Source organism: Balaenoptera musculus, chromosome 16, assembly GCF_009873245.2.
Source record: "Balaenoptera musculus isolate JJ_BM4_2016_0621 chromosome 16, mBalMus1.pri.v3, whole genome shotgun sequence".
Lineage (NCBI taxonomy): Eukaryota > Metazoa > Chordata > Mammalia > Artiodactyla > Balaenopteridae > Balaenoptera > Balaenoptera musculus.
Genome location: NC_045800.1, coordinates 12,033,612 through 12,058,747, shown reverse-complemented (window position 1 = coordinate 12,058,747; position 25,136 = coordinate 12,033,612). Strand labels below are relative to the sequence as shown.

Sequence of the window (25,136 nt, the reverse complement as noted above, 5' to 3'; positions counted from 1 at the left end):
GGGGTCTACAGGGAGGGCGGAACCAGGGGCGGGGTCTAGGCAGGCGGGGGCGGGGTCTAGGCAGGCGGGGGCGGGGCCCGGCCGGAGCCGCGGCGGGGAAGAGCTGCATCCTCCTAGCCTACTGGGGATCCTCCGCGTGTAAACGTTCCTGTGGTCGGGTCCCTTGACCCAGATTCATACGGGGCTAATTCCTGTTAAAGCTTCTAAGTAGCTGCATGCTTGGGAAAGCGACGCTTTATTTCTATTTGTCGCCCCAACCTAAAAAGGTCTAATCCAGGTGGGAAGATAGATATTTCCATATTTGCTACTTTTTGTGAACCTGTGGATTACGGTTTCTGTAAAAGAATCCCTTTCCTATTTCAGCCAGAGGTGTAGCCTTGTGGCTTCTGGATGAAATGGAATTAATTATTAATGCAGGGAATTCCCTGGCGGTCCAGTGGTTAAGACTCTGAGCTCCCAATGTAAGGGGCGCAGGTTGTGATCTCTGGTCGGAGAACTAACATCTAGCACGCTGCACGGCGTGGCCAAAAAAAAAAAAAAAAAATTATTAATGCAATTTTAGTCCGTTAATAAGATGAGTGGGTCAGACACATCAAGGTTTGTGTTGTCCTCAAAACCTTTAGGATGATGCATGGGCTTTTTGGCTTCTTTTGCCAAAATTGGGAGAATTAGGACATATCTAAAATTTGTTTTCTGTTGATTAGTAAAGCCAAGTTCTCAGTGGTGAGCACGGTACTTTGAAGCAAATTCATCAAACATGATAAAAATCACACAGCGGCCCTACAGTAAGTGTGACAAAATGTAGATTCTAAGTGAGTATTTTTCAAACACCAGGCCTGTTACCTGAAAAACCAGGTTCTCCTCTTGGTGGGTGTGGAGCCAAAAGACACAACCCAGGCAAAGATCTGGAGGAGGAAGGATTTATTACTTGCAGCAAGTAAGGAGAACACCAGGGATCTTTCCCAAAGCAGTATCTCCTCAAACAGGAAAACTGGGGAAATTTTAAGCTAAGGGTACATGCATATTCATGAAGGGGCTTGGGTGGTAGAAAGAGTCCAAGCTTTTTTTTAAAAAAATTTATTTATTAATTTATTTATTTATTATATTTATTTTTGGCTGTGTTGGGTCTTTGTTGCTGCACGTGTGCTTTTCTCTAGTTGAGGCGAGCAGGGGCTACTCTTCACTGTGGTGCACAGGCTTCTCATTGCAGTGGCTTCTCTTGCTGCGGAGCATGGGCTCTAAGCATGCGGGCTTCAGTAGTTGTGGCACACGGGCTCAGTAGTTGTGGCTTGCGGGCTCTAGAGCGCAGGCTCAGTAGTTGAGGCACATGGGCTTAGTTGCTCTGCAGCATGTGGGATCTTCCCCGACCAAGGATCAAACCTGTGTCTCCTGCATTGGCAGGTGGATTCTTAACCACTGCGCCACCAGGGAAGTCCCCAAGTCCAAGCTTTAGGTTCCAGTTGATCTGGTGGTTGAACGCTTCAGGCCAATCTTAAACATTGAAACAGACCTGGAAGTCTTTACAACTGATGTATTATCTTTGCTATAGTTTCTTCTCTTGCCTGATAAAGTAATTTGTTTCTGCATTCTTCTGTTCCCTTTAGATCATTAATTACTGAGACCTGTTCAAGGGCAAGTTCTGTGGCCAGGCTTAGATCACAAAATAGCTTAGGCCAAAAATGGCTTCTCTTAGGTCAAGAAAGCCATGCCTGGTTCTCTTTCTCCAGGGACCCCCCACCTTATCTGCTTACAGGCCCAAGACAGCAGCCCAATTCCCAGATCTTTTGGCCATTGGAGAGGACATTTCACTGCTTATCACTTCTTTTCTAAACAGAAAGCTGAAGCAATTGCCTGTGGTTCAACAGCTTGCCTCAAGTCACACAGGGATTCATTGGCGAGGGGACAATTAGAACTGAGAACTCTTCATTGGACACATTGGTCTGCTGATCTCTGTCTAAAGCTTATCTCCCTTGTCTCCCTAAAAGGAATGAAATAACCTAGAATCTCAGGCCCAGAGGCCCAGAAGGAATTTCATACTAGAGCCTTTCAAGCCTGTTCAGAATTGCAAAAGTGAGTGGCCTTCAGCTAAATCTCAGGCTACAGCCAAGGACTTCCCCTGGGAGGATAAGCAGAGTCCTCCACTTGTTCATTCCAAGAAAAGATAATCTTAATTGGTATTGGTATTTGAGCACTGTTCTGCTAAGCCTTCCCTGACTACCTCCCCCATGGGTCTGGGTTAGAGAAACCTTGCAGGTCCCTAGAAAGCTTTTCTGATTCTCATGTCTCACGTTTTTCTCATTCTCATTGCTCTTGCCACATCACATTGGAATATTCTATACTCTTCTCTAGATCTTAACCATACTGTGAACTTCATGAGGGTAGAGCTCATGTCTTACTCAGCTCTGTGGTCCCCATGGCTAGGCTAGAGCCTGGCTCATAGCAACTGCTCAGAAAAATTTGTCAAATGAATGAATAAGCAGTGGCTGACATGGTGGCCAAAACGTTCTTTCCACATTCATTCTGCAAAAGACATCTCTTTATTCAGTTTTCTCTAGCTGTCACAACAAGGACACAGATTGTTCCCCTGAGGGAAAAAGACAAACTGAACTTGTCCTCATTACCAAAAGGGTAGAAAATAACTGAAATTCTCGCTTTTGAGTTTGGGAGAAGAATTTTTGGAACTAGTCGAGGGAAAGGCAAATGAAAAGATATATGCTACTTTTTATGATGATTAGGAAAATACCTCCCTGGAACCACAAGTTAATATTCTGGTAACTAGGGCTACAATTAGAGATGGCAAACATTACTCTGGGTTTTGCTGTGTTCTTCCTCTTTCCACGGCAAAAAGCATTCATTTTTTTCCCCTTCTTTTCCCATTGACGAGGGCCCCTGGGCTCAGGGAAGGTGCGGTCTCGACACTGAGCCATGTCTGCTAGCAGAGGCCTCTCTTGAGAACGTTATCCCCCGGATTCCCACTGCATGGCTTCGTGCTGCTCCACGGTGAGCTCCTCAAGGGCAGGCAGTGGAGTAGTGGGTGGAGTCGACTTGTCCTCAGTTCAAAACCCCATGGGGAATTCCCTGGCGGTCCAGTGGTTAGGACTCTGTGCTTTCATTGCCGAGGGTGTGGGTTCGATCCCTGGTTGGGGCACTAAGATCCTGCAAGCCACGTGGTGTAGCAAAAAAAAACAAAAAAACCCCATGGACCCACAGATTGTTTCACCTTCCCAAGTCTGAGAGTCTCCATGCAGGAACCCGCACCTCACAGGCTTCTTGTGAAGCTTCTTGTGACGCTGGGTTGGGAGGGCCTGCCCACTGTAGGCCCCTGGTCATTTCGTGTTCACTCACAGGGCAGCTCCCTTCCTGCCACCCCGACACACCTCGGCTTCCTTCTGAGCCTTTCCCCTCCTGTCTTTATTGCCTATTCCCCGCCTATTCCCTCTCCCCCCACCTTTATTCAGTAGACCATATTTTTTAGAGCAGTTTCAGGTTCACAGCAAAATTTAGTGAAAGTACAGAAGACTTCCCGTTTACTCCCTGTCCCCACTCCTGCACAGCCTTTCCCATATCTACATCCCACACCAAGGTGATGCATTTGTTACAATCCATGAACCTACATTGATAATGTCATTGTCACCCTTAGTTTACATTAGGGTTCACTCTGGTGTTGTACATCCTATGAGTCTGGACAAATGTGGTGACGTGTATCCACTACTATAGCATCATACAGAATAGTCCACTGCCCTAAAAATCCTCGGTGCTCCCCCAAGTCATCCCTCCCTCCCCATACCCTCGGCCACCCATCCCCTTTTTAGAGCTGTGTCTCCCGTCCAGCCTGCCAACATCTCCACTCAGATAGCTCTTACTCAGCCCAGACTTACCAAACACAAGACCAAACTCTTGCTTTCTCTCCTCAAACCTATGCCTCACGGCGCCCTCCCCACCATCCCAGCCGACCAGCACCCAAAGGATACGCGGTCTTCTCTCCACCTCCACTGCCACCACCCCAGCCCAGGCCACCATCATTTCTCCCCTGGAATTTTCACAGCTTCTTAGGGCCTCTTGGTGATCAAAAAGGCTTAGGTCACTTCCATGATGTGAGGTCTATTTTTTTTTTTTTTTAATATTTATTTATTTCTATTATTTATTTATTTTTAGCTGTGTTCGTTTAGCTGTCTTCGTTTCTGTGCAAGGGCTTTCTCCAGTTGTGGCAAGTGGGGGCCACTCTTCATCGCGGTGCGCAGGCCTCTCACTATCGCGGTCTCTCTTGTTGCGGAGCACAGGCTCCAGACGCGCAGGCTCAGTAGTTGTGGCTCACGGGCCTAGTTGCTCCGCGGCATGTGGGATCTTCCCAGACCAGGGCTTGAACCCGTGTCCCCTGCATTGGCAGGCAGACTCTCAACCACTGCGCCACCAGGGAAGCCGTGAGGTCTATTTTAAAAGGGAAAGAAAACACAACACAAAGTCCACACAATTCTGTCCCATGTCCCTGTGTCCCTCAGGCCCTGCTACTTCTTTGGACTCCGGAGATTCCCAACTGCCCTTACTTGCATCCTGTGTTGAGGCCTTTCAGAACTGGGGAAGGCCGGACCACCCATCCCTGTGGAAAGACAGAAATTTAGGAGAATTAACCCCTGACCAGCAGCCCTCACAGTGGCCAGGTGGAGAGAGTTGGTGTAAAAATAGCCCAGCTCCCCTGCTCCTGGGTAGACACGCTGAGGTGCGTTTCCCAGCGTTTCCACAGGGATTAAGCTGGTCACCCATGGAGGTTTCTTAACACACCTTTACTGGCTGCTTTCCTGTATGACTTCCCCCACTTCTCCTGCACTTCCGGCACCTCCCAAACAACTTCCTTGCACTGAATCCTAGTCTCAAGGTCTAGCAGAACCCAAACTCAGACACGGCACTACAAAAACTGTCATACAGAATGCTATCCACAGGCTGATTACAGGATTTAGGTAGAAATATTTATTCGTAATTCACTCCATGCTGGGAGAGCTGGTCTTGGGAACCAGGTTGTCAGGTAGAGGATGAATGCCACCCTTCTCAGTCCCGTCAGCCTCTCTGTAGTGGCCCGTAGAACTCTATTTGGAGACGTTGCAAAAGTACAGGCCCTGGGCCCACCCCCTTACCCCTGGTCTGCCTGCTTCCCCTCCCCCTCCCGTGACAGGCCCTGCAGCTTCCTACCTGGTCTCTCTGCTTTCACCGCCTCCTTCCAATCCATCCTCAGCAGCGGCCGTGGTTCTTCTTCAAACACCAGCCAGGTCATTTCATCTCCTGCATAAAACCCTTCAATGGCTTCCCGTTTCATTAGAGGAAAACCCCAATTCATAGAGGGCCCTAGACAGTCTGTGCCCCTGCTTCCGCCCAGACCACTCATCTGGGGTCCACCCCACCCCATTCCTGCGCCAGCCATGCTGGTTTACTCCTCCTTCCCCCAACGCCCAGCCCGCACCTTGGCACCTGCTGTGCTCTTTGACTGGACTGCTCTCCGCTCATGTCTGGCTCCCTCCTCCTCCTTATTTAGGTCATGGCTTAGCTGTGGTCCTCACCAAGAGGACGTCCCTAATGACCTTGTCTGTTATTACCTGCTTGGCCCGTGTTTGTTTCCTTTGATTGGAAATTACAATTACTTTGTCTGTTTACTGGGTATTTGTTGGGTTCCCTCCCGAGATAAAAGCCCCAACAGGGCAAGGACCATGCCCATCTTGCTCACTGTTACATGCCCAGACCCTAGCACCGTGCCTGGCACATGGCAGGCTCCTGGCAAAGTTAGATGAATCTGGTTGAAGATCTAGCTAAAAACTCACCATATGCAGCCACTTCTGATTACACATCCCCCCATCCCAGCTGACATCTCCTTTCCCTGAATGCCTTTGACAGTTACCATCAACATAATTCTCTTGGCGATCAATCCTCTGTGTTTTATCACAAACCTTTTACTGTTGCCTTGAACTGTTACTTGACTCATGTTTCCTTTCTTAATCATTTCTGGTGGCTCTCCTGGTTTGCAGCTTGAATAACTGGCTAATTCACTTTTTAAAAGCCCCTCAAGGGCTTCCCTGGTGGCGCAGTGGTTAAGAATCTGCCTGCCAATGCAGGGGACACGGGTTCGAGCCCTGGTCCAGGAAGATCCCACATGCCGTGGAGCAGCTAAGCCCGTGGGCCACAACTACTGAGCCTGCGCTCTAGAGCCTGCAAGCCACAACTACTGAGCCCGCATGCTGCAACTATTGAAGCCCGTGCTCCACAACAAGAGAAGCCACCGCAATCAGAAGCCTGCACACCGCAACAAAGAGTAGCCCCTGCTCACCGCAACTAGAGAAAGCCCACGTGCAGCAACGAAGACCCAACACAGCCAAAATAAATAAATAAATAAAATTAATAAAGAGAAAAAAATTTTTGAAAAAATAAGATAAATAAATAAAGCCCCTCAATACTTGAGGGTATATTTTCTAATAATAAGGACATTCTTTTATACAATAACCATATTACAACGATCAAAATCAGGGGTGTTGGGCTTCCCCAGTGGAGCAGTGGTTGAGAATCTGCCTGCCGGTGCGGGGGACACGGGTTCGAGCCCTGGTCCAGGAAGATCCCACATGCTGCAGAGCATCTAGGCCCATGCGCCACGACTACTGAGCCTGCACTCTAGAGCCTGCGAGCCACAACTACTGAGCCCACATGCCACAACTACTGAAGCCCGCGTGCCTAGAGCCCATGCTCTGCAACGTAAGAGGCCACTGCAATGAGAAGCCCGCGCACCGCAATGAGGAGTAACCCCGCTCGTCGCAACTAGAGAGGGCTGCGTGCAGCAACGAAGAACCAAAGCAGCCAAAAGTAAAAAAAAAAACAAAAAACAAAAAACAGGGGTGTTAACATTGACCCACTATTATTGAATCCACTGTCCATATTCAAATGTCATCAACTGTCGCAACAGTGTTCTTTACATCAAGAGCTAGCCCCCCTCACCCCTCCATGATCCAATCCAGAATTACTCATCACATCACATTTAGTTGTCTTGTTTTTTTAGCCTCCTTTAGGCTGGAATCGTTCCTCAATCTTTCTTGATCTTCCTTGACCTTCACCGTTTTAAGAGACACTGGCTAGCTCTTTTGTAGAATGTCCCTCAGTTCGCTTGTTTGATATTTCCTCATCGTTCAAGTCAGGTTAAACATTTTTGACAGGAAGACCACTGAAGTGTTGATCCGTAATTTACTTAACCAAACTGATATTGTTGCAGATTTGTGTTGTTTCAAACTTTTCTTCATATTATAACTAATATTGTGATCTTTCTATATCATCGTAGCCAAATCTTTGCACACATTCTTACTTATTCCTTTAGGGTATATTTCTGGAAGTGGAACTGCTTTAAGGGTTGTGTGTGTGTTTATAATTTTTGTTACGTGTTGCCAAATTGCCTTCTAGAGGGGCTGTGCCAGTTTACACTCCCTCCACAATGAGTGAAAGTGGCCGTTTCTAGGACGTTTTGCCAACACTGAATCCAAACAGTTTAAAGCATCCTTCCTGCAGCAGTCTGTACTTCTCACATTGATCTATCTTCTACTCCAGTTTCTTGCATATGACTGGTTGGTGCAAAGCACCTAGGAGCTGTTTAAAGGTAGGACTTGTGTGCCTTACTCATCTTTGTGGTCTTGCTCATCCCATGGTGCCTAACTATGCATCCTACTTATCAGTAGATCAATAAATGTCAAAGGAAGGAAGTAACAAATGATAATTTTGACACCTTATATGATTGTTGGATTCTGCTCTGACATGTTGGGTTACTAAAAATGTCATTAACATTAGCATCTCAGAGTCCAACAACCAGAGTCCCTACTAGCCTAGATTAGAAAGCGGTCCAGCTTTTTACCAGTCCCCATTCCCAGGACCTCTTGGGAGTCCCAAAGAATCTTTACATCTTGTCCATTTTGATCCCAGGCAGGCTCTTCACCTCGTGTATCAGCACTGCAACAACTGCTCTGGGTTTCTCAGCTCCCCTCTTGCCCTTGCTCCAGAAGCTTCTCTGGGCTGCTGCCGGTCTTCCTGTGTATACTTCTGGGTCCCAGGGTGGTCACATGCCTTTCTCTCAATTCCTGGATGCCAGCAGAGATGAGCGATCATTTTAAATTGAAGGCTTGGGGATAACAGACGGGGATTACAATGCAGACAAGGCAAACATAAAGCAGGGTGTGAGCTATCGTGTTCACACACTCTGTCACCTTCCCAGCTCCATATGCACCCCTGAGGGACGATTTTCTCCTTTGCAACACCCCTTCTTCCCCCATGTTTCAGGGATCTGCTCACTTGGGAGAATATCATATGGAGCACCCTTGATCTTGCCTCTTTTTCCCATCCCAGCCCTCCCCCACCCTCACCTTGGCTTCTCCCAGAAAGAATCCCCAGCGATCAGCTTCCCCTGATGAAGACATCTTTTTAGAGAATATGCAGCACAGTTCAACTCCTCTGTATTCCCATTCCAGAGTGGGAAGTGGCTTGATTTTCAAAATAACTAAAAGCCGCTGAAAGTGTTTTCCCAAAATAAAAGAGCCTTCTTCCCTTTCCGATGAATTTTCCCTCCACCTCTACCACAACCACAACAAAATACTGTTTGCCTAAATAGTCTGTGACTCCCTTTACTCATCATCATTTCAGAAGTATTGGTGCTTCATCATGAAGCATGGAACATTTACACTCAACCTCACCGGTTTCAAAGCATTATTATGGGCTCCAATTCCCTGCTCTGTTACGGCTACTTAGGGGACGGGCCCCAAGTCTTGTGCAAGGAGAAGCTGCTTTTAATTTTCCCAAGGGTTTGGGATGCTGGGGGCCAGAGGGGGAGAGGTTGATTAGAGGTGGGACAAGAGGTTGTGCTGAAAATAAAGATGCTTTTGTTTTTGTCTCATCTCTGGTCCTTCCCAAATGGGAAACAGACATCTCAGAGAGGAGGGAGGATGAGAGGGGTAGTGGAGGGGAGCAGTGGAGCAACCCCTCCAGGTCAGCAGGGTAGTGAAGCTCCTCATCTGCAACTTCCTAACCGGGAGTGCTCATCATGGCTCAAAGCCTCTTTCCTTCAGAGGAGCCACACTCCACCCTGACGCGAGACAGCCTGCCTGTGGCCCGCCACCCCTTGTAATTTTGTTCAGCACGCCAGTGTTCTGGTCCTCTGTTTGTTAATTTCTTCCTCCTCTCCTCTGCCGCTCCCTCTGTCCATTCAACTATTCTCTGGACTCTAGGTCTCCTGCCCATATTCTCTCTCTCCTGCAAGATCAGTGCACATGGTAAAAATGCTGCAACTTTCCTATCATTCTAGAAGATCATGCAGTAGAATGGAAACAACGCTGCACGTAGAACCAGGGACTGGTCTTGGAGTCCCAATCCTACAACTTTCTGGTTATGCATCCTTTATTTCTCCAGCCTTTTATAGCTCTTTAATTTCCTTGTTTATAAAATTGGAATTATAATACCTACCTACTCGTTAGGTAGGTGAAAGCACTTTCTAAACTGTAATTTGTTGTTTAGCATATTAATATTATTAATCACTAGGTCTAATCCAAGTATTTCTCAACTATTACTTGAATTTAAAAATTTTATTTTTATTGAGATAAAATTAACACAACATAAAATTAACCATTTTAAAGGGAATGGGTCAGTGACATTTAGTACATTCACAATGTTGGGGAACTACCGCCTTTGGTTCCAAAACATTTTCATCACCCCAAAATAAACCTCCAGACCCATTAAGCAGTTCCTCCCCCATTCACCCTATCCCAGCCCTTGATATCCAATCTGTGTTCCTATGTCTATGAATTATGGCTATTTCATATAAATGGAATCACAGAACATTTGTCCTTTTATGTCTGGCTCCTTTCACTTAGCAAAATGTTTTCAAGGTTCATCTACTTTGTAACATGAATCAATATTTCATTCCTTTTTGTGGCTGAATAATATTCCATTGTATGGATACACCGCAATTTGCTTATCATTAATCTGTTGATGGACATCTGAATTGTTTCCACCTTTTTTTTTTTTTTGGCCGCGAGGCATGCGAGATCTTAGTTCCCCAACAAGGGATCGAACCCGTGCCCCCTGCAGTGGAAGCACAGAATCTTAACCACTGGACTGCCAGGGAAGTCCCCTGTTTCCACCTTTTGACTGTTGTGATAGTGCTGTTATGAACGTTTGTGTACAAGTTTTCAGTTCTTGGGGTATATACCTAGGAGTGGAATTGCTGGATCATGTGTTAATTCTGTTTAACTTTTTCAGGAATTCAGTATTTTTTTTAGGAAAGAAAACAAGAACGCTAAAAAAATCAGGAGTGATGGAACTGTTCTATATTTTGGCTGTGGTGGTGTTACACAAGTATATGCATTTGTCTAAATTCATAGAACTAAACACCAAAAAGAGTGAATTTTATTTTACTGTATGTAAATTTAAAAGGTAGATGGCAAAAGGAAAAAAGATACTCATCAACTTTTTAAAAATCATCTCCTTGTTATGGCAAAAGATGGGTAATAATAAAAAATAAAATAATAAAAAATGTTCATCAGTGAACAACTACTTAAAGGAGTTCTGGTCCAGCCGTTTAATGGAATGAATATCCCGAGTCCTTAATAAAAACAAGCGAACCGTCCCCCCCACCCCTTCCCCCCAAAACACAGAAAGGCCAGATTCAGCCTGGACAGGAGGGAATTCTTTGGAATCCCAGTTGGATCCTGGAGCACATGAGGGTTGTGGAGCTTGAGACACAAGTAATAGAAACGTTCTATGACCCAATAACCACTTCATGAGCAGAAATCCCTTTGCAGCACGTGGGGACTGTTTACGTTGCATTGAGTGGCCTAGCACACTCATGGCCTCATTTTAGCCCATAAATGTGGAACCTGAGGCTTACTTTTGCCATGTGGGGGCTGGCTGCAGCTCTCCAGAGTTCATGCTAGATGGCATCCTCTCTCTATGGAGGAGACGATGACAGCTAAGCGGAATGAGTGTTCCAACCTGTCAGGTTCCCGCACAAACTCATTTCTATGGCAGGGAACCCACGCCTTTGCTCCTACAGGAGGGGATTAAGCTGCTCCAAATGAGATACTATATTCTATTTTATGTAATTGTCAAAAAAGTGATCTGGGGGCCTCCCTGGTGGTCCAGTGGTTAAGACTCCATGCTCCCAATGCAGGGGGCCTGGGTTCGATCCCTAGTTAGGGAACTAAGATCCCACCCACTGCAACTAAGCCGTCGCACTGCAACTAGAGAAGCCCACTTGCTGCAGTGAAGAGCCCGCAACGAAGACTCAATGCAGCCAAAACAAATTTTTTTAAAAAGTATATATTAAAAAAAAGACATCTGTGCAAAGCATTACATTTTTTAAACTCTGAGTATTTGTTAGATTCCATTTAGCATACAACTGACTAGCTAAGACTTCAAGGAAGGAGCAAGTATGCCCTCCTTTTATTGGGTCAATTAAATATTCACCTACCCACAGTGGCCTATCTTAGGACAGTAAAAGCTTCATATTAAGGTCTCAAAGATAATTAGGCTCAGGGTCTCTGGAGCAAGAGAAAGTTTGTTATTGCAGCATTAATGTCGAAATTGCTGAAGCCCTCTCACCTATGAGTCATCTGGTTTTTGTTTTTTTTTTTTAAATTTTTATTTATTTATTTATTTTTGGCTGTGCTGGGTCTTCGGTTCGTGCGAGGGCTTTCTCTAGTTGCGGCAAGTGGGGGCCACTCTTCATCGTGCGCGGGCCTTTCACTATCGCGGCCCCTCCCGTTGCGGGGCACAGGCTCCAGACGCGCAGGCTCAGTAGTTGTGGCTCACGGGCCCAGCCGCTCCGTGGCATGTGGGATCTTCCCAGACCAGGGCTCGAACCCGTGTCCCCTGCATTAGCAGGCAGACTCTCAACCACTGCGCCACCAGGGAAGCCCAGTCATCTGGTTTTAAAGGCTCCTAACATTGCATTTAACTCAGCTCACCTCCTTTTTCTCTTTAAGAAGCAATTCTACCTTTGTTGTCAAGATTTTATCCACATTTTATCCACATTTTCACTGTAGGCTACCACGCTCAAACAAATGAACCTGGCTTCAGTCATGTCATTGCCTGATAGATGCTAGACCATCAGTGATGGCTTGGATTCTTTCCTTATCCATATTAACAGAAAATCATTGGCCTTTAAGTAGATTACTAGAAAAGAGTCTGTTTTTCCTCCTCCCACTCCGAATTAATTTTTATGCTTTTGTTGTGTAATTTCCTTACCAATTTGAGCATTTTTCCACCATCTAAATCCATCTGATTGCTCAGCACTGAACCAAACAAAAATACCCAGCTTTCCATCTGCCATTTTGGGGGTAAATAGCTTGTGTTTTATTCAAGTCTGAAAAGTGAGTTGAAATTGGTCTGCTTAGTTTTCCTTAAAATTGTGTGATTGGTTTAACTACTGGGCTGATTGCAGGAGACAGCTAGATTTGAGGATGGAGGTACAGTCAGACGGATGGAATCATTCCAGGGACTGAGTGTCATGGCTTTCTAAGATGTTGACCTCTGATACCAGGAGGCCAGTCTCCCCTACTTTTCCCTTTTAATCTCTGATGTGGCAGTGATGTAGGAATTTTGATAGTTAACTAGTACAGAATAACTAGCACCCCAGAGGCCTAGGTGGGGCCGTGTCATGGCGTATGTGCTCTGAGTCAGCAAACATTGCCAAATACTGTGCGTAAGGTACTTACTAGGTTCTATAGAGAATGGAATCAAAAGATGAAAAAGACACATTTCAGGCCTTTGAGTAGGGAAGGCAGACACTTACCTAAAAAACTAGCCTTGCCATCCACTTATCAACTGACCTAATTCTCCCAGGCTCAGTTTCCTTTCCATGCAGTGGAGGCAACAACTTTGTAACAACTCAGAGCCCAGGTAAGTCTACTGTGGGGACCCTCCTAACAGAACATAGCACCAGGAAAGAGGCCTTTCCTTCTCACTAAAGAAGATCATGTTAAACTGCTATAGTGTCAGGAGCACAGAGATCACGTGTGGCTGGAATCTTTTTTCTGAACTTGCAGTTGAGACCCCCACTGATGACCCTGTAAAGTCTTGTTACCAAGCTGGGCGTTTAGATGTCTATAGATCATAATTATCTAGCAACACCAGGGTGAAGCCTCCCAACAGACTTATTACAATCAGCCAGTTTATCTTGAAACCAAAGGCTGCTACGGTCCCATGAGTTGCTTGGAGGTCAGTTTTTTCCAAAGTGTGATATTTCTACTACTCCTCACATTTCAAAAATGCTTTGGTTAGGATAATAAAAAAAATTTTTTTTAAAGCAACTTGACTTTAAAGAAAAATATTAAGTAAAGAGAAGAAGAGTAGGTGGTCTACAGCATTGCAAAGTTTTTAATGTCAAATTTGGTCACCACTGGGTGAAGGGACTTCTAGAGGGGAGGGAACATAACAGGAAACCCCATGCCTCCAATCCCACTGTCAGCTCTCATTTCTCCTCTCCTAGAATCTTCCTAGGTGCCTGGGAATCACTTCCTCTCTGTTTCCAAAGTCCTTTGTGTCTGTGTCCACAGTGGCTCTTATTCCATTTTATCTCAGTGCTTTTCCTCCCAGTTTGCTTGCTTTCCTAGTGTGAGCTCTCCTGAGAAATCAGCTTTGTATTCCCTGCCGTGCTCGGCACATAAAGGTGAACTTTGAAGATGGAGAGAAGAAGTGGGAGAATGAAAGCACTGTCTCTCCAGCTGTTTCCTGATGATTAGAAAGCTGTGAGGCAAGGAAAGGGATGGAAACTCCAGCTCCAGCACTATTGAAAAAGCCAGTTTGATTATTCAAGCAAAGCAATCCATATTTGGGGACAAAGATAGGTTTGTGACTTTCAGAATAGTTGATTTCTATTTACAAGAACTCTGACAGAGCAGCTTTATCCACACAATACAGGTGCTGACAGAAGAACAAGAAGATACCCTGTTTCTTTGGCATTTCCAGCTCAGCTGACCTTGAGTGGATTGGGAAGTCAGCATTAGTCTATGGCATATTCCCATCCCTCTCAAACTCACCACCCTCCATTTGGATTTCTCTTCTTCCTCTCAGCCAGCAAGATTCCCAGCTTACCTACTGATATTTAAACTCTTCCTGAATCAAACCCGTTTTTCAAGAGCACTGTGAGTCATTAGTGCAGTTCATGGAAAGGAATGAAGCAATAATGGTGGTGTTATGGACTGGAATGGACTCCCCCCACCCCTTTAAGTCTTAAGCATTTAGCCAACTGCCTGCTTTGCCTCTTACAGTACAATTTAAATTCACTCTGGCAGCCAAACAGAACAATTGCAACCCAGCTCTGCCAGCCAGCCTGCTAGCCAGAAATTAAGTGCATAGACTCTGAGTCCGACTGCTAGGTTCAAATCTTAGGTCTTCTGCTTATTAGTTGTGTGACCTTAGGCAAGTTATAAAACCTCTCCTAAGCTGGTGACTTTATTTATAAAATGGAGCTGTGTTCTCTACCCCATCTGGATGTTGTGTTTACTGAAATTAATCATAAAGCACTTAGCACAGCACCTGACCCACAGCTGGTATCCAGTAAAGCTAGCCATTACCGTTTCATTCTTGCATTGGAATGTCCTAATTTCTTCATAGAGGCACAGGTACTTGAAGTACAGCTATTTATTTTGTAGGCAGGACATATTGCCTTGTAGCAGAGAGAGAAGTAGATAGACTTTCACTTGCTGAATGACCATGCTGAACCCACTTATTCTCTAAGGGTCTGTTTTGCAACTGTAAAGTGAGGAGGGGGGAAGGAAAGGCAGGAATTTTCCAGGATTGCAAACTCAATAGTCTGTAGAGGCCAGATAGGTAAAATCAGTGGTGACTTGGGCTGAGTATAAGACAATAAAGAATGGTGGGGATTACGGTTAATTGTAGAGTTTAGTTACTCAAACTGTGGTCCACGGACGAGCAGGATTGATAGAACCTTGGAGTTGGTTAGAAATAGCTGACTCGCAGGATCCTCCTCAGCCTAAGCAAAACAGAACCTGTATTTTAACAAGATCCCTTAGGTGATGTGTGCACATGAAAGCTTGAGAAGGCTGTTGTGGAGCACAAGCCATCTAAAGGCATTCAATTTTAGTTAGTTTTTTTTTGTTTTTGTCAGTCAAATAAGTAAACTTTGGGCTGCATCAGGCCTTAGGCTGCCAGCAAGTGCCAAGGGCCCACCGTAGTTGGTGAGCTCTGAGATGCTGCCAGCTCTAGGATTCTCCATCTCTCTAGACTCTTCCATTGTAAGTTAGGGCTCTGGGCAGGTGGATATGCAGCCCAAACGAAGCCCGGGATGCTTAGAATAGTAATTCCTGGAGTGGAAGATGCTTAAGAAATCATCTGCTCAGCTCTCTGCCTTCTGACAGGTAAATTGTTATTGTCCCTCTCCACTTTGCAGACAAGATAAGTGAGGCACAGGGAGACCCACTGATCCAAATCCAGACACTAGAAGTGGTGGTGATGGATACACTCCATTAGAAAACGACAATCCTGTGCTGTTAGAATCGGCGACCATCCTGGTTTCCAAGGCCTGGAAAGTCTATTCATTTCTTTATATTCTCCAATGCATAATAATTGTTCTCCGTTTCTCTCGGCACCTCCCTGCCACTTCCTGGCAGCCCTAGGGATGTAAGGTTTCCTCCTTTTGGAGAGAGAAGGCCCAGAGCCGACTTCTGAACGGATATCCGGCAAGCAAGATGCGCATGAGGCAAAGGCCTCATTGTTCCTTGGGGTCAGCCCGCCCCTCCCCCAGATCGGAGGTCACTTGTCGTAGACCCTGGGTGTCCCAGGGCCCATTTTCCAGGAGTGGGGCCTTCAGAGGAAGCAAGGAAGCAACGCTGAGTGCAGATCTGGGGTCTGATGTTCTGAGGGTACGGTGGAAAGGCACTAAGAGCTCCAAGATAAATAATCCCGGAATTTGAAAACGAATTTCCAACACTGACTGGGTGCTGTTACTTATTAACGTTCCTGACTCCGGCGATTCCGTCTGCATTTTTATTAATCTGAATGAGTTTGGTGGTAATGAGGATCGTTGATTTGCGGGCCCCGCGTGCTGGAAGGCAGGTTATGTGCAGAACCAACCACTTCCCACGCCCGGATTCCCCGAGTCGCAGCCGGACGTCCCGGGCGCAGAGGCGCTGGGGGGCGTGGGGCCGTCGTCCGCCTGGACCCGCCGCCGCGCCTCCACCCCGCGGCCGCCGGGGGGCGCTCGGACTGCGCGGCCATGGCCGCGGCCGCCAGCGCCGGGTCACCGCCGACTCGCAGACCCCTTCGCGCCCTCGGAGGAAACAAAGTACACCTTTGTCAGCCACCGAGCGCGTGTGCGTGTGCTCCGGCGCACAGTGGCCGGCCGCCGCCTGCGGGGCCCGCGGGCGCGCCTCGCCGCCTCTGGGCGGCAGCCCCTGCGTGGGCCCGGCGTGCCCCGGAGGAAGCGGGCTGCGGCGTGCGGTCGGGCCGGCCTGACCTCCCTCCCACCCCGAGCAGGCCACGAGGGGAGGCCAGAACCCGCACCGACTCCTGCCCGGCCGCGGCGCTTCGCCCGCCGCCGCCGTGGCCTGTGCACTTCGCTTTCTGGGTTTTCGGCAGGGCGGGAAGCGGGCGAGCGGGAGCCCCAGGCGTGGACGTGCGAGTCCGGGCCCCAGGACTGGGGGCTTCGGCTCGGCCGGGCCGCCTTTGATTCGCCCGCCACCCCTAGCAGCCCTGGGGCACCCCCGCCTTCACTCTGAGGCCACGTCCTGGGGCGGCTCTGGGACTCTGGTAGCCGCGCGCCAGCCCGGTCCCAGCGCAGGGCGCTGGGCGTACTACAAGTCCCAGCAGGCCCCGCGCCGCGAGCGCCGAAGCGGGAGGCGCGGCCCGGCCTGACGCCTGCGCAGTGCGGCCGCCCGAGCCTGCTAGTACCACACCCCCGGGAGGGACCGAGGGGAGGCAGAAGCATCCGAGGCATTAAAGCATCCGAGGGAGCCCGAGGGGAGGAGAATGGAGTGACAGAGAAACACGGAGGGTGGGGGGTGGGGGGGAGACTGTTGAGGGAGGGGGGAGGGGGGACACAGAGGGAGGAAGAAGCGGCGGCGGCGGCTCCTCTTTGCAGAGGTGGAAACTCCGAGGGATAAGAGCAGGAATAATGCGGTAGGCTAGGCGGGCTGCTCGCTCCCGGCTCCGGCAGCAGCGGCAGCAGCCCGAGCAGCGGCAGCAGCAGCGGCAGCACCTCAGGCGCTGACAGCCCCGCCGGCCGGCTCCCTCGCTGACCGCCGACTGTCAATGGAGCTGGAAAACATCGTGGCCAACACGGTCTTGCTGAAAGCCAGGGAAGGTAAGAGGCAGGGCTGGTGCGAGCCTGGCGCATTCGCCGCGGGCCGGGGTGCCGGTGTCGGGCGGCGTGTGGGCTGGGGCTTGGCGTGTGCAGCATGCCCGCAGTGAGTTGGTCGGGCGCAGGACACCTCGGAGAGCTGCTCTGCAAACGTTTCAGGGTTCCTGCCCTTGTGCTCAGGGAATCTGGACTTGGGCAGAGAAGGAGAAACGTCGAGGTTGCAGGGATTAAGATGCTAAAATATCCTCTAGTTTCCAGCTCTAACCTTACAGATAGTGCCATCTCGGCAGCTGTTGAAAGGTCAGTTGGAAAGGCTTTCATTCAGGAAGAGATGGGCAAACATGCAAATAAAATAGCTTTTCCGAGTCGGCCCGGGACGGTTCTGTGAGTGAATTCGGGGTGGGGGGGTAGGGGGGGAATTATTAGAAGCCAGTCTTTGCTTGCGCAGGCTGAGTTGATATAGGCTATTGCTGGAAACCATCCGCTGGGAATGTTTCTTAGGGAAATCCCGTCATGTGGAAGGAAGCCTTTTAAAGGCAAAGTAAGATGTTGAGGAATTAGCCTGTTCATAGAGTAACGAGAGGATGGCTGTACAACTCATCTAGAAAATAATTCAGGATTTCAGGGGTGGGTTCCCCCCCCCCCACCACTTTGTGGAGGAGGAGAGGTAAGTGAATTTTTTGGTTTTGGGCTCAATTAAGGAAAGAAAGGTAAGTGTGCCAAGTGTTTAGATGCGTTTTGGATGCAAATCATTAGATTTTTCTGTGTTAGGCTATCAGGAAATATCGTCTAAATGGAGTGGGTAAGAACCTAAGTCGAGACTATAAACACACTTTCTGACTCTTCCTTGAGTTGGGGAAAAAAAAAAAAGAAAGAAAAGAAAAAGAGAGAAAGTGGCCCAGAAACTTACATGCTTCCTAAAATGATTGCGTGCGTGTAAACATACATATTTAGGAACACCTGGAATTTATGTAACATCTCTTTTGCCAGGATTTGAGCTCTGGATGCAGCCTTTTTATGAAAGGGGAAGTGGTTTTCCCTTTCGTGGGAGGAGGCTTTATTTGACACCCAAGGTAGTAGGCAGTCTACGTAAGGTCTTGACTTCAGAAGGATACTCGGGGAGCAGCCCACGAAAACGCCTTATTTACTTCTTAGTATTTTCATTCACCTACTTTAATGAATGAAGGAAGACTTTCTGGCCAACAATAAAACGATTCATGTTTATCCAGACGGTTCCATCACCTTGTGGCACTGTACACGATGTGTGAGTAGGTGATGCACAGCTCAGCAACTCACGTCGTAATTTCGGCGTCACTTGTCTCTAAAGCAGCAGCCTGGAAGATTTGCTTTGAAAACTCCAGCAGAGTTGAAAATGTGCAGGTCTGTCCCTCCCATTGCTCGGCTTTGGTGTGAACAGACTTTTAAGAGAGGCTGTTACTTGGTGACTTAAGGTTCTAAAGCATGAGTGTTTTCTGTTTTCCTAACGGGACATTTTAGCAAATTGGATCAAGGTGGGGTCTGGTGGGCTCTCTCCTGAACGGGGCAGTGAGTCCTGGAGGGGGAAAAGCGGACAAAACAGTCCCCCTCCCCCGCTCCCAGCCTTAGCAGCCGCCACCTAGTGGTGGAATATGGTTGTACATCTCAGGGCTCGGGGGCTGGGAAAGTTTTCACCCTCTCTCCATTCTGAAATTTTTTCCTGGGAAATCATTGGATATGATGGTACTGGAGGCTTTGCAAGTTTCACTGGTTTCTCCTGTTGCCTGGGGAATTGTGCTGCCTAGATTTGCTGCTCTACACATTCGTTTGCCTGGAACTTGCTTTTTTCTTCTCTCAGCATTTGGTTGCTTCTTTTAAAATGTTTTGCTTGGAGTGGGCAAAGTATTATCAGTTTTCTCCCCCAGTTTGGTCTCCCCAGTTTTTTTTTTTTTTTTTTTTTCACCAAAATGAATTCACCGCTTGATAATTTTGTCTGTCAGGTTAACAAATCGGTTTTTTCAGAGCCTTAGGAAAGAAGGCCACAGTCTGGAGGCTTATATGGAATGACCGAATTACAGTGATTAAAAGTTCCCAAGAATGTGCCTTTCACTTCCTTTTCCTTTTCAAGTCTTTTCAATTTCTCTTTGAGAGTTTGGTAGTCATCTCATGGTGAGAAAATAGGCTCCTGATGACGCCTTTGAAACGAAGGGGGCCTTGCCTCTAAGGATACGGAGAAACTGACACGTGAATGAGAAAAATTAATCGCTTACATGGAAACTTCATTTTGAAATTTGCGTTTCTCCCCCTCTTTCTCTCATATGTCTAAAGAGAATCCATGATTTTAAGTGCTTCCACTTTCTTCTTGCTGGGTCTTTATTAAAGATTTGAGTACGTATATTCTAATTAATGTAGAAGCTTTTAGAAATAAAAGCAATTTATTTTTCTCTTTTCGATTCTCATGTAGTTGAAGTCATTCTTTTAAATTAAGTAATTCTCCTAATAATCATATTACCCAGATATTCATAAATGAAAGTTCTAGTCAGTTTAGTGAAAGATCTAACATAAAATTTATAGTATCTTTAAAAATCTGAGTTGTTTAGAATGTTTAAAATCACTTCTTGAAGATTCTTGTGAATAGTTTTAGATGAGAAATATGATTGGTAAATACGAAATTTAATTTAGTTCACTTAACAAAATCCATTGTAAACAATTTAAAATGTGGCTTTCAAGTGAAAGTCACATTTGTCCCAAACAATAGAGAAACAGGCCTTGAAGAAAGACAGACATACTTTGCAAATGCTATAAAGGAATTTGTAGTTGTCCATGTTGGTGGGTAATTTTGGGGCCTATCTTTGTTATTGTTACGCATTCTTAAAGGCAGATGTCTTCTAAATTCATTGTAAGTTCAGATTCTTACCATAATAATACATGTATAAAGTGAAAAAATGAATATAGCAATAAGATAGAAAATCTATAAGTGAATTAGAGTAAAAATGATTCATTGTTAGTAATTAGAAAACATAGGAAGGCAGATTGCACCTTTGTGACAGTTGTTTTGAAATAAGATAGAGATCTGGGTTCAAAATTTTAAACCGCCCAAATGTATTTTGTTCTGGTCTCATGAGAAAGCATCAACTTGATCACTCTTAGGAACTTCAGCTTATTCTCCTAAAAAGTGGGTGGTTAGGAAAAAAAGAAAGAAGTTGAGACTGAATTCATGCCAATTTATGGAAATGAGCTAAGTGATTAAGCATTTAATGAAAAGAGACCCAGACTAACTTTATCTGTCTATCTATTTACATTTCAGAATCTCAGAAAATTGGCAAGCCTGCTAGTGCTGAAATAATAGTAGTGAGAAAGAGTGTTTGCAGAGGCCCTTTTGTGTGTTTCCTTTTGGTTTTATTGTTGCAGTAAAGGTTTTTGTGTTTTTGTCATATTCTAGATCTGTTGCCTCACTCCTGAGTGAATGGCGTGGAGCAGAAATTTTGTAAAGGCCCACCTTTCCTTTCTTTACAGGCCAGCAGTAGCCATAGTTGATCAATAAAGATGACAGAGAGGGAGTATTGATCACATTTTCCTGAGCGTGATAGTAGCAGGCACTGAGTACAGGAACTGAGAAGTCAAAAACATAATGACTTTGCCCTTGGTCAGGATGTCAAAAACCAGAATATGCCAGAGCCTTTGACTCAGATATCTCTGTAAATTTGTTGGCCCGGATCTTCCTGATGATTAAGATTGGGGACCTGGGGAAAGGTGACAGCAGAGGCTGGGGAGGGCTGGAGAGGAGAGGGGACCCGCATGCAGCCGGCGAGGGGCAGGCTCTGCCCAGACAGACTCAGCATTCCACAGTGGGGCCGAAAGCCCTTGTTGCCGCTCTTCCCTCTTTCCCTTGCACCCTAGTTCACGATGACAAAACCGAAACATCATTGTATTCCGTTATTAGAACATTGGGATGTCTCTGAAGCCCGCAGCCCTCCTACTGCTATCGGCAGCCGTACTTAATCCACCCCGTGGCTTCTCGCTTCAATCTTCCCGCACAGAAGAGCGGCAGCTTTGCGTCCTGGGTGCAGGCTGGTCAGCGTGTGTAAAAGCTGCTGGGCCTATTAAGTACAAAGCTGTCATTAAATGAAACTGCCTTTTACTTTTTCTGAGTTTCTTTTCAGTACTGACAACTTGGAGGTGGAGAAACCAAAAGCAATTGTTTTCAGAGGCCTTGCTTTCCTACAGGAAGATTTCCAGTGATGATTTCACTTAATCTAGCTGCCTGTTTTTAAAACCATCAGATAAATGCCCATAAGACTATCGTCTTCCGATAGCTTAGCCGCTTCTTGTCAGATTCTACACTCCAAAACGCTTGATTTTTCCAATCTCCAAACTAATCCTTGTTTAAATTATGTCTTCAGCAGCCATAACTCTTGTAGTGGCTTGCCAAATGATACCCTTTGGGTGTGGGCTGAAGACTTCGGTAACATCCAAGTGAATTTCAGGAAAGAGCTCAATATAGGACCAAATTCACCTTTACCAAGGGCCATTCAACCCAGACCTGGGAACTTACAGTGTTCTAATGAAATGGTTCCAGGACTGCGGGTAATATTTAACGTTAATATTTGTTGCCAGTATATTTGTAGCTCAAGGTAAAGTATTATAGTATCTAGTCATTTTTGAAATAAAAAAGGCTTATGGTTGCAAAAAGATTTCACTGCAGTAGATCATGCAATTCAGAGGTGAAATGTGAGAAAACAATAGAAAGTGACTAAAAACAGGTGACACATAGAAAAGGAAATCAGGAATTTCTTCAGTCTTACAACCCCTAGCCCCTACACCTCACTTCAAAATACAATAGTGAAGATAAAGAGTTTTAAGATGTGATTTTAAATGATTAAAATAGATTATGTGGGCTTAAATAATAAGAGTGATTTCTACTTTGAAACACATCCTATTACATTTCAGTGAAAATTTTTATTTAAAAATATCCTAAACATTGAAAAGATTTTAATCCATAAGTAAAGCTTAAAATTTTATCTTTTGGGGGTAAAGACAACATTGTTCCATCTGGTACCATTCAGACACTGGAGGAAGCACCCCATTTGGTATAAATTGTGCTGCCTTTTAAAGAGAAAGCAGTTATGTCCTGACTAGACCTTGCCCCCTCCCCCAGTTTCTCATTTTGGGTTACCATTCTTAAATTGTCTTCTGAAGTTCTTACAAGGGTAAAAATCATTCATTCATTCATTCATTCAGCATTTGATTGTTGAAGGACCCTGTTGGAGGTGACATTTTGGATGTTCAGCCCTTGTTGAGATGCAGCTGGAGGTGGGTGAAGAGATGGAATTGGGCATCATCTTTATCTTCTTAGGCTTTTAAACTGATAAATCAGATCTGAGTAGAACCCGATTTTTCCCCCAAAGAGCTGAAGCTGTCTGTGGTGTGACCCGCTTAGCTGGGAACTCTCTGTTGACTCTGCTGTGCCTAGAACTTGGACACTAGCCTGAGGGACCAAAACACGATTTAAGGATAATTCAGAGGTCATACTTGAGGGATAGGCCCGAATCTGGAAGACAACTGCTAATTTTCCAAGATACTGTGTTTTTATGACGGTCAGTTCCTACAAATGGAAACCACTCAAAACAATAGCAAGAGGACCCTTTGGTTGAGGAATGAGAAGATCCAAGAGGAAGGTGGTGTGCAGAGGTGCCTTCCAGGTGGAACCTTGCTGGTCTTCCTAGGGCAGCAGCCTGGGCAGGGCTGATGGGCTGCAGTTCAGGAGTAAAGATGGTGGAGGCCGCCTTCCTTTCTGGCTTTTTCTTGGAATTGGTTTGAGCATGTCCTCTGGTGGAGCCTGGAATGACCTGAAAGTGTTAAAAGGCGTCTGTCTAGTCCTCTAAAGATGTGCTGTCCAACATGGTAGCTACTAGCTGCATGTGGCTATTTACATTTAAATTAATTAAAGTGAAACACTCCATTCCTTAAGCGTGCCAACCACATTTCACGTGCTCAGCAGTCACATGTGGCTAGTGGCTACCCTGTTGGACGGTGCAGATGTAGAACATTCCCAGCACTGAAGAAAGTTCACTTGGACAGAGCTTCTCTGGAGTTCTACACCTTGAATTAAATGAGTGTGATAACCCCATAACTTCTGACATGAAAACTGGGAGAAGGTAAGGGAGGGGAGGAGAGGGAAATGGGGCAGGAGGAGAAGGAGAGAGGGAGGGGAAGGAGGGGGAGAAACAGGAGGGGCTGTGGGGCTGTGGGATCAGGGATTAGGACTGAGTCACTTCAGAGAAAAATGCAGTTCAAGGACAATCATAGATGTTGGTGGTGATAGTAAGCCACCATATTCCTCCCCCCCTTTTTTTTCATATCTTGTTGGGAAATTTGCCTAGATTGACCAACTGACTGTCCTGATTTAAATTAAGTGCATGTTATAGATGTGCACAGGGCCCCATGTTCCTTCTCGAAACTCCTGAGGTGAGGATATTTTAAAACCATCATTTTATTAATAAAAACAAGAAGTTGTGTGTACAGCAAATCCGCAGCAAGAAGGAAAAAAAACAAACCCTCTTTCTGTGGATTTCAAAAAGGCGGTCTAAAATGAGCGGGAAAATAGGTAAAACAATTTTAAGGGTTTCTGTTTTCTTTTGAACACGCCAGATTGAAAGAAGATCATGGAGAAAGATGTCAAGAACACACTATTCCTGTACCCGGTTTAAAATGATTTCTCTTTAAAAACTGTTTCCTGTGAGATTTAAAACCTTTTAAGGACAACCCAGTTAGAACACACTTAGAAAGCAACATGATTATTTGAAACAATGAAACAGTGCGCTGCTGTTCTTTGGGGTCGGAAGCACAGAACTCTGTCTGAAGTTGTGCCAGCGAGTCGACTGGTAACCTCCTCCTGGCAGAAGTCAGCAATAAATTAGGCTCATTTCCATAGGGCCTGTTTTGTCTCTAGGAATTTGTGGTCGGTGGAGTATCAGTATTTTTTTAAAAGGCAATGATGAAATAAACCTCAAAGGACAACTTCTGGGGCCTGTGCAGAAAGTAAAAGAAACGGAGATAAACAGATAAGAACATTTGTAGGTTGAGAAGTGGCAGAGGTCCACAGGACGGCCAGGGCCTGGACTGCCCCAAGGCTTCTCGGTGGGTCTACTGATCTGTTCTCCACTTTCCAGAACAGAGGTCACCCCTGCTTTTCAGATGAGGAAAAGCGAGAGCAAAGAAAGGGAGTCACTTGTCCAAGGTTACTTGAATTGCAGACTTTTCTGGAGAAGCCCTCCAAAATCCTTTAACGTTCCAAAAGAAATCTTTCCCCTCCCCTGTAATGACGTAAGCCCCAAACTCCCACAAAAACCGAAAACTGAAAAACCAAACCCATTTCTCTGGGCGGTATATGGTTTCTAAATGTAAATGCCCTGAGGTTGCACTTGTGGAAGAGAAAGAGGGTCTCTGACAGATTTCCTGGGGAAAAGGGGCAAAATGGGAATCTAATTGCCCTCCAGACCCTGACTTCAGCTAAATGCCAATTTGAGAGCAGTTGGATAAAGTAATTCCTACTAGGCTGTGAATGGCTACCGTAAGGTGAGTCCTCACAGTCGGTGTTTCCATTTTAAAAGTAGAACTGTTTATCAGCTCGAATGAATCTGTGATTGACGAGGGGGAGACATATACAAACGTGCCTGCACCTGTGCGTGTGTGCGCACATGGCTGCGATCCGTTCTGAAGCCCCGTCACCTGTGTTCTCCTACCTGCGTTCCCCCCTCCCTTACACATACCAGCACACCCAAAGAGCAAGGTCAGCCTCTTGGCATTCTTCTTCTTCCTGGCAGGGCTTGGGGAG

General features: G+C 46.2%; 1 protein-coding gene across 4 annotated transcripts in view; it reads left to right on the top strand.

Annotated features, from left to right (window-relative positions):
- Positions 1 to 17,060: 17,060 nt before the first annotated feature.
- Positions 17,061 to 25,136, top strand: part of GRK5 (G protein-coupled receptor kinase 5) — a 216,862-nt gene continuing 208,786 nt past the window's right edge. For all 4 annotated transcript variants that reach the window (XM_036828912.1, XM_036828911.1, XM_036828909.1 and 1 more), the window contains exon 1: positions 17,061 to 17,326. In XM_036828912.1, the coding sequence (XP_036684807.1) occupies positions 17,275 to 17,326 (52 nt within the window). In that variant the 5' untranslated portion in view covers positions 17,061 to 17,274. The remainder of the gene's footprint in view (positions 17,327 to 25,136) is intronic.